The sequence below is a fragment of the Coloeus monedula genome, assembly GCF_965178545.1.
Source record: "Coloeus monedula genome assembly, chromosome: 2".
NCBI lineage: Eukaryota > Metazoa > Chordata > Aves > Passeriformes > Corvidae > Coloeus > Coloeus monedula.
The window spans coordinates 64,731,423-64,741,888 of NC_138782.1; the positions used below are offsets into that span (position 1 = coordinate 64,731,423).

General features: G+C 34.8%; 1 protein-coding gene across 1 annotated transcript; it reads left to right on the forward strand.

Moving 5' to 3' along the window:
* Positions 1–1,352: 1,352 nt before the first annotated feature.
* TMEM244 (transmembrane protein 244) lies at positions 1,353–9,783 on the forward strand (the record flags this gene model as incomplete). Its single annotated transcript, XM_082299681.1, has 6 exons — positions 1,353–1,385; positions 3,528–3,613; positions 4,159–4,232; positions 7,188–7,313; positions 8,771–8,815; positions 9,689–9,783. 6 exons carry the CDS (start codon positions 1,353–1,355, stop codon positions 9,781–9,783), a joined length of 459 nt encoding a protein of 152 aa, XP_082155807.1.
* Positions 9,784–10,466: the final 683 nt, after the last annotated feature.

The window sequence follows — 10,466 nt, forward strand, 5'->3', positions numbered from 1 at the left end:
CAGTCTTTGGTTAAATCGACCCTTTGTGAAGAAGTCAGTGAATGTAAACACTTGTTATGTTTAATAGTTATCTTAGATGAATGCAATCCACTACTTTTTCAATTATCTTGCTAGTTATATCTACTGAAAAAGTTTCTGCAGATGAATTTTAGGTCATGGCTGTTTTCATCTGATTCTTTGGGGTAGATAGTGTGCTCTTTAAATGAATCCTTTTGCTCCTTTTCAAATATTTTTTTAATTATTAAAGTAAATATTTCTTCATTTATTTGCTACTTGTGACTATTGCAACTGTTTAAGCAATGTAGTTTGGGGGGATTTTATTTTGTTTTAGTATATTCCTTTGTCATCCCTTCAGCTCTCAAAATAGGACTTTACTGATGTACAGATTTTCATGCTAGTATTTTTGCACAGGAAGGAATTTCACACAATACTACCAGTAATTTCCCTGACAGTATTCACAATCTGGAGCTATCAAATCTATGAGTGAAAGCTCTTGTATGCCGAGTGCAGACTGCATTTTAGACTGGATAACATTCATTTAGTATGACTAAAAAAGCATAAAAAACCCTAATGAAATTTGCACATATTATGTTAGTGTCAGCAGAAAAAAAAAAAGTTCATTCTTGGTTCAGTTTCAGAAGCATCTTCTTTTTCCAAATAACACAGCAGACTGAATCATAATGTGCCTGTAAAAAGTCAAAATGGAATCCATTAAGGAATTGCTCAGTAGAAGTTGGATGTGCTCTAAAAACCACTAAATTTCATTCTACTGAAGGAACAAAATAGAGTTCAGGAAAAGAAGAGTCATAACATAAATCTGGAATTTCTTAACTGAATTATACCTAATTTAATGTGATTTATACTTAATGTAATAAAGTGATAGTCAGAAGAAAAATGTTAGCAAAAAACATTATGAAGAATGTACCACTCCACATCTATAGTCAATAGAATTAATGCTAGAAAATGTGAAAGACAATTAAAAGTACGAAGTAACAATAACCCAAAGGAACTGTGATCACATGAATGCTGAAAAAAAGTAATTGAAAGGTAGAAAAGAATAATAGTGTTATGTCTAAGTAGCCAGGTTATAGTATAGATGTGTTTCAGCTGACTGTAGCTACAAAAGTACGAACATTGCATGAGCAAGCAGGATTTTCTCTTTGCTCTTCAGCGGCTTACATTTAGCTCACAGATGTCTTCTGTCTCAAGTCAGTTTAATCCAATCAACTCACCTCACCCTGTCCTATACTTACCCATAAGAATGTTTTTTGGGGTGAAAACCAGCTGCTTCTTCCTGCTAATGTTGGCATACGAATATAGCAACAGCACTTTCTTTCACTCGTCATGTATCCATGGCTCTCAAGGTCAAAACTGCTGAAACCAAGGTAAAAGGAATTGAGTTTATTTAGTGTTGTATTTGTCACCAGATAGTATTAGAGAATTAGACAACTGTTGTAGGGCTGAAATGAGCTGTTGCTTTCATTCTTACAGACTGTTCTTTAATGTTCTCTTCCTAAAAAAACCCAAATTAAAAGGATATTTTATCCTATAGTGTTGGTAGCAAGTACTGCAAAGTACATCTTATAAAAAGGATATCAAAATATGTGATGTTGTTCCATTATGAGATATAATTCTTGGAAGTGTCTAATAAAATTTTTCATTTGATGTCACCAGTGATTTCCTAAGATTTTTCCTTTAAGTTGTTTTGACATATAATGAATAATCCTGTAGCTTTTAACTTGTGGGGTTTTTCGCTTTGAAATACCAGAAGATCTAGAAAGGGAAAAATAGATTGAAAATAAAAAATATTCTCAGATTAAAAAGATGTATGTTTAAATTTCTGTGGCAAGGTCAAATAAAAAAAAAACGGGGTAGAATGTGATACAACTGGAAACTTTTCAGTGTTTTTATTTTCATGTAGCATGACTATCCTTCGGCTACTCAAGTGAGTAAAGCATACTATACCTAATACCTCACTACATCCCTAAGACAGGGGCTAAGAATATTCTGGGTACAAAGAGAAAAATACTGTGCCTTTGATGCCAGTGAAAGTTTGTCACTGACTTCAAGGCGAGGAATTTGCCTACTGTAATTACAGGTCAATAGGTCATCATCTCAGAGCCATCCTTCAGCTCTGTGATTTTCCCTTCAGTCCTGGCTCACCACTTTTATTACTGTACCAATCTCCATCTAGGGCAGATAAGGCTTCACAGAGACAGTTGCAAGAGGAGGGGCAATGGATAAAGGAGGAATTACAGGAAAAGTGCAACTGCTCAGAGCAATGAAACGAGAAAGATTCAAACCAAAAATGTGCCAAACATTAAACTTCCAATGCTTGAAGTTATGTTCAGGGGAGTAAGAGGTAGCATGGCTGCCAAACTTACACATGACGTTGCAGTTAATTACCATTACCACAGTGATTGTGCACACTGTGGAAAGGAAGGGATCAAATGGGTTATTTGGGCAATTTTCATTTTGAATAAGAATACAGACAGTACGAAGCAGCTGTATTTAGCCCACAAACCAGTGTGGCTGAAGAGATTAATAGTTCTCAGGTTTTGCTTGGCTTTGTTTTGATGTAAGGGAAAAAGAAAAGAGTAAGACTGTCCTAGACTTTTTCTTGTTGAAAAATACCCGTTTTGTACAGGCATTATGAGTTTTTCTCCTGTAGCATTAGAGCTCTTTAAAGCTCTTTACTCTCTTTTCTTGTGGGAGATAGATGCACTATTCAATATTTATCACTTTACAACATTTAGCAATATAAAAATAAGTGGTTTGCTAAATTTGCAGTGTTTCCACTTCTGTCAATGTTGGATGCTTCTGCAAGTACATTACCTACCACACAACCACTAAAAGAACTAAGGCCAGAAGTGAATGTTAGAGTTGAGGTTTCATCCTTAGAGGCACCTGCTTAGTAGGATCTCTTATTTCCAAAGGGAGTTTGTTCTATTGGGTTTACCTTTACAGTTCAAGATGTCCTTCCTGCAGCTTTCGAATTTGTCTAGCTAGAACTTGTAGCTGTTTACTTCTTGAGTCTTTTCTGATAGATTAAAGAGCCCTTAAGTACCTGGTATTTTCTTCCTGTGAAGGTACTTATCTATCATAATCAAATCATCCCTTGGAGCTAAACAGATTGACCTCTTTAGGGCTGTAGTCCTATTGAAGAAAAACCCCAAACATTTCTAGCTATCAGCTCCCTTTTGAGTTTTTTTGCACCTTCTTAATTTCTTAATAACTATCAAGAAATGTCCTTCGCATTTTAGGAGCACTTGTAAATTATATATATGGTAGGCATACAATAATATATGATAAAAACAAAGGCATATATGGTAGCCACACATTAGGAGCTGAAATGTACCAGAGAGCTTTTAGCACATTTATGTAATCAGCAACAGCAAAAATTCTGCCTAAATATTTTATTTTACAAACTTTTTTCACATTATGATTGATAGAAATCTAGAATTGTTTTCTGACAATGCCTGATGTTGACATGGCTTTAGGTTTTACTGTCTTATGCCCTTTTTCAGGTTGTTCTGGTGAACCTGTTGATATGCATAGTAGTTTTCTACACTGTATACTATGTGGTCCTATCTGTGTGCTTTGCAGTATTCAGGTAAGATTTCCCTGTCTTTAGTCTAATATGCTGGCATACTGCAACTGGATATCACGGGTAGAGATATACTTGTTTAAAGGAAGCATCCAGACTGAAGACATCCTGGCCCAGTTATTCTGTGAATATATCTTTGAAATTCAGTTAAATTGTTGTACCTGAACTGTCTTTCAAATGCACGAATTGGCAAATGGAGGCTCAAAACTAATATAAAACGTTGGTTCTAATATTCTTTCTTGCGGTTGCATAATGTAAATTAATGAACGTAAGAGAAAAGATGGCATGGAAAAAAAGGAAAATAAAGATTTTATATACGATGAAAAAGACAAATTATGTCCCCTTAGGAAGGTATTGATTAGCATGCACAGCACCAAACAAATAAAAGTGAGCAAGAGCAAAAGTGCAACTCAGAATGGGACTTAGAGAGCTTGCAAAAACCCAGAGTATTCAATTTGAAATCCTATTCAAAAGCACCCGTAATATGACAAATAATCACTAAGACATCACTAAAATTTTCTGGTTAAATTTATTCTTTTTTTTTTCCACAGGATTAAAATGTTGGATGGTTTGGCACCTTTTGATTTTAAGACAAATCCTTCATGGATTAATCCATATTATTTAGGTAACTGAAGTTTGTTTCTCTTTTTTTCCCCTCAGTCAATAAAATATATTGTATGTGGATGTAAACTTGTCTTCCAATGGAAAGTATTTTAAAGCTGTTTTCATAATACCAATGATTTCTGTATTTTAACTACACTGCAATTAAATGTTTATGCATCTTGCCAGCACTTCTCATTTCTGTATTGCTACTTAATATTCAAGTGATTTTTAGGCTTTTTGTTGAGTTCTTCTTCTGATCTTGCATCATCAGAAGAAAATGTTCTGCTTTGCCAGGATGTTTCATTTTCATTGCAGAACAATTACCTATTCTACATCAAGTTCCTCCACAAAGTTGTTTAATTTAATTTTCATACTGCAGCAAATTTCTTATGAATCACGGGATCCAGATCTGAGAAACAGGTCACATTCAACTAATGGCAATTTTGCTTTGGTAATGCTTGAATACAGTGGGCATTAAAATATCAAGATTTGATTGTAGCTCAATCCCTAAATGTATCTTTATATATCCTAATACAAATTTCTGCAATTTGTCTGAATCTCTCAACATATATTCTTTTTATCTAAACTGTCATTCCTAAAAAGTTACATGCATGCATAAAATTTTACCAGATTTGTAATCTATTTTACAAAGGCAAACCTCATAATCTGTCAATAAAATACGCAAAGCTGAAAAGTAAATTGGTTATTTTGTAGGTTAAAAAGAGTAATAAAAATGCATGGATATTTGTGCAGTGTCAGTACTGATTCCAGATGAAGAAAGAACATTTATGTTATCGCAGTGGAAAAGAAAATTAAAGTATATTCCATTAGAATTACTTTTCAGGGTCCAAATGTAATTACTACATGTCAATATGATTTTTTCCCCAGAAAATTTTATCAGTTAGTTTGATGCAACATGTTTATATGCCAAACACAGCAGCTATATCATACTATGTGATAGCGTTCCATCCTCCTTTCTGTCTGTTCATGAAAACAACATGGAAACACATAAGAGCAACTGTTTAAAATCTAAGGGCATAGAATCACAATATAGATGTCTGAATGATGTTGCAAATGAGAATTAGTTTACTCAAGAGTTTCACTCATTCCTGTTAAAACAGAATTCTGTCGTAAGATAACCTCAAAATAAAGATGGAAATCAGCTCAGAGGTGAGGTATCCTTTCTGGACCGGTTCTTAAAAAAGTTTCCAGAGCATTTGACTAATTAAACACACTTTCTAAATAACAAAATTAGTGGCATAATTTAAAGGGATTCTATATTCATGAAATATAATAAAAAATACTATAATGCATTGTGAAACTGTAATTTTTTTAAGTGTTATTTCCCACTTTCCTAATCACACGAGGTTTTTCCAGTTATATTTTTCTTATTCTTCTTACAATTGTTTAAAATACTCATTGAAAGATCCATCATACCGTAGGGAGTAATAGACCCTCTAAATAAAAGAATAAAATTGAAGGGCACAAAATGCTGCCAAAGTAAATTTCACTCTTTATATTGAGTGAAAAAAAAGAAATATGGTCTCTCTACTGTCAGCTACAGCAATCATAGAGATTATGTTATTGCAACAGTAGGAAAAATAAATAATTCCAATAAAAATGTTACTTTTATATGCCCGTGTACTTAAAAAGAAGAACAAATTGCATTTAGATGGACAATTAACTGAGTTACAAACTCAGGTTTATGGCCTGTTGTATGTGAACTCAGGACTAAAGCTAGAAGAGACATCACATATTTTCCATTCAAGCCCCTGCTATCCCATATAGCCACACAGCTATCAGCACCAAGAAAAGCCAGGCTCCTGCTTGTAGGGATGCTTTGCCTCTGCTCACCTTGTAGGCTCTCTGCTCTATCTCCCCTTCTATGTCTTGCCTTTAAATTGTTCTGAGATAGATACATATATATATAGAGAGAGAGATAGATGTAGATATTTTGGTATATTTATATATACCATATAAATACATGATACAATGAAGGGAGGAAGCTATGAAGTTTCTTACCAAACATAACCCCTTAACCAGACAATTTTGTTTTGTTTGAGAAAAAAATTACTTATGTCGGTATCAAACAAATCTATTTGGCACCATATGCAAAGATTGTGGATGGTCCCTAAGGAAAATGTTCAATAAATTTCTCCTCTAGGTAATATAAATCAGTCATAGTCCTATCACTGGTCACAATCCTGTTATTACATGTTTTTACGTAAAATATGTAACATTTTAAAGTCTACAGGCAAACCAGGATACAGCCCATGCAGATGTCTGTGGCAAACTTAAAAATCATCTTTGTAATGAAAACATAAGCATAATATTTCACAGAATCATAGAATCACAGAACCATCCAGGCTGGAAAAGACCTTTAAGGTCAAGTCCAACCATCAACAAGGCACCACCACCATGTTCACGTTCACCATTAAACCATGTCCTCAAGTATCATATCCACACTCTTTTTTAGACACTTCCAGAGATGGAGACTCCACCACTCCCATGGGCAGTTCCAAAGTTTTACAACCCTTTCTGTGAAAAAAAAATTTCCTAATATCCTATCTAAACCTCTCCTGGTACAACTTATGGCCATTTCCACTCCTCCTATCACTTGTTATTCAGGAGAAGAAGCTGACGCCCACCTGGCTACAGCCTCCTTTCAGGTAGCTGTAGAGAGCAATAAGGTCCCCTTGAGCCTCCTCTTCTCCAGGCTTCTCGACACCCCCAGCTCCCTCAGCTGCTCCTCAAAGGACTTGTATTCCAGACCCTTCCACAGCTCTGTTGCCCTGCTCTGGACATGCTCCAGCACCTCAACGTCTGTCTTGTACGGAGTGGCCAAAAACTGAACTCAGTGATCTTGTAAGAAAATCTGCTACCTCAGATATTTTAACTTCTTATTGCTATAATTTTGAATATGAGAAGAGCTTTTTCAAAATCATATTTGGTGAAAATATCCTTTTTTCATTTACAGTTCTTGTGATATCCTTGGAAATAACTTTCTTCGTTTGTGGTCTGCTGTTTGCTCTGGTTGTGGAAGAATGGGTTTGGGATTATGCTGTAACAGTTACTATTATTCATATCATCGTAACTTCAGTTGGTAAGTAGGTTCACTGCTAAATATTTGCATAGTATCACAAGTTGAAGGACAAATTCACTATGATTCATCTAACATATTACTGGACCAACTTAATTTTCCCTAAAGCTAAATAAATATATATCTCTATTTTCCATCCATTTGACTCATGCCTCTATTTAAATCCTCCCATTTAAAACTTAATTCTGGATTTGTTGCAAAATTTTAAACCATTATATTCTTATTAAAAAATCAGTGGTTTAATTCATATTCTAATACTTCATACAAACAGATCCAGCCTAGATACAATTTCTGCATCTGGGAGGTGTGTTTTTTTCAAATCAAGACATTAACAGTTGTTCATGTCTGGACCCTTTAAGAAATAGTAATTAACACTTTAGCTCAAGTTCAGAGTAAAAAGGGGTTTTGCTTCAGTAAAGTCATTGCAAAGGTTTTAAGTTAGACCATTTGAACTAAATCTCAATGAGGAAAATGAAGCATTCTACCATGAGACTCCTTTGTCCCCCACAAAACTCTTCCCCTTAAAGTAAAGAAAAGGAAAATAATTAGCTGCTGTAAATGAGACTCATCATCTCTTTTTGCCAGCACCTAGTAATCTGCTCCCTCTTCTCATGCTGTTTAGCAGAATGTTTCTATGGCTAATTAGGAAATATATTTTAACTCCATCCTTGACAGAGCCCATCTGAGGATTCTTTCCTCTTAAAACATTGACCTTAATATGTTTATTCTAGAATTTAGAAAAACAAAAATAGTTTTGACAAATTAGGACTCCCTCCCTACTGTATAGTAATTAATCTTCCATTTTCCATTGCATTGTCCATTTGTCTTTTGGCACTTTATACAGATGGGAGATTCCCAGGTTCCCTGACAAATTAAACCAAAGACCCACAGAGATTTTATCTTTAAAAATTATACATAATTTCTCATTTACTGAATTTGATTTTCTGGAATTTAAACTACTGTTATTCCTCATTAATAATTTTTGTATTTAAATCAAGGAATTTTAAAAAACTACAAAAAAACCCTGTTCGTACATAATTTATACAGGGAGTTATCTTCTGTCATTATGTTGAATGATGCATCTTGATGTCCAAACAACCCCAGATTTATCATTGCTTTTTTCAGATGGCAAACCAAACCTCTGCTGGCTGACCTTGAGCTGTCAGCACATGCAGTGTGCCTCCCAGTCCCCTTTACTACCTCTGTCAGCTTTCCTTGGGGGAGGCAATATGGTGTCATAGAATGGCCCTGCAGTTATCACACAACGGGGACATGGGTCAGCTTGGGTGTGGCCAGGGCAGGTGCTGGTCAGGACCTAAAGCATTTGCCATTTCAATATATGTAAAATATATAATCTATGAAACATAACTAATCAGACCTTTGATAACATAGTGCACTGCTTACATGTCCCCATTCTTACTGTTTTAAAATTTACATTTCTACTTTTCTTCTTCTTGCAGTTATGTCTGAATTCCCCCTGATGTTACACTGGTGGCTGGCATTAGGTATAACTACATTCTTCAAAGTCTAAGTTGCCAAAATGTAGAAAATCAGTACTTATAGTATGAATTGTTTCTATTAAATATCTGTTCCCTCATTAATTTGAGAATTGTCAGCATTTAAAGAAAAAATATAGGCTTTTCATTCATACTTCTTTTAAGGACACAGGTAAATAATGGTGGACTAGGATTTCCCTAACCTTAAAAAAATCCTCCTTTTAAGGCCAGAATGTGCTCAGCTTACATTAGTCTTGCAAACAAACAGTGGACACATGACTTAAAATAAGTCATGATAAAGTCCTGACTAATTAAACTATCTCAATTCAGGCATCAAAAGGACAGCTGTCCAAACTAGTCTTTCTTTATACCCTTTATAATCAATGGAAAAAAGCAGGTACCTTCAGAGGCAAGTTTTATAAACATTATGTACTGTACTGGTACTTATGATAGATGGGATAAATTTTAGTTTCCTCAAAGTGAATGGCAATCCTACATTTCTAAATGCTTAATTTTCTGTAAAATTAGCAGCATAGATTTTTACATGAAAAGTAGATTATCTTGAACAAAAGTAGTTAAGGGAAAAGCACTGGCTTCTGTCCTTCTTTCTTATATGATGGATAACAAGGATCAACAACAGCAATAAATTCCTAAATGATGGAGAGAGACAAATAAATTCCCTGTCCTACAACTGGTTTTGCATTAGCAGCTGCTGGGACTGATATCTTTGTGAATAGTTAAAGCCTCGGGCAAAATGTTTAAGTAGGAAGGCCATTTTTTTTAAAAAAATAAAGATAAAAAGAATGCTAGTTTAAAGTTTTATCATAAAGTTTGTATTCCACTATAAAAATTCATACAAATGAGCCATATCTTGTCTTTCAGGATCTGGAGTCATTTCAATGATTTGTGGAGGACAGATTTTGGCATACTGCTTGTTCAAAGACAACTTCATTTACCCCATTCTAGATGATTTTTGAAAAGGAATATTAGAACTTGCCTTTATATGTATATGAATTCTATTGTTTCATTAATCAATGTAATTAAAATGAGTTGAAGTTAGCAACTATCTAATTGTAAGGTTAATACTTAGCTTACCAGACTTCTGGTATCTTATGTTTTTTTGGCAATGTCATCACTTTCAGCTTTTGCATGTACGTTTTTCATTAATCAAGTAATTAGATACACTGTCTCTTTTTAAAAAACCAATAAGCCATAAAACGGATTAGAGCAATGATGCAACACTCCTGCAAAGTTGTACAAGGAGAAGGAAAACATTTGTTTGAATGTAATGCTTTCAGGGTTCCTGTTACCTGTTGTATTTTATGAAATACTGACTCTAATTTAGGCTGCTGTCTGACCTATCACAAGCACTGCAAAACTTTAAAGTCACCTTATCTGGCATAAATCAGTGTAGGTTTAAGGCAGCCTTTACTGACAAACTCCTGTCAAAGCAGAATTGTTGAACAGCACATACCACTGCACCTCATTCCATCTTAAAGCCCTCACTTAGAAGCTGCGCAAGACAACGGCAGGCAGACATACAATCCCTAATGTTGGGCTGACCCTCTTGCTTCCAAGGATGCTACAGCCAAATGTTTTCTACAAAAGCTTCAGGCTATTCTCAATTTCGCTAACGACCCATTCATGGTCTGGCTGTGCT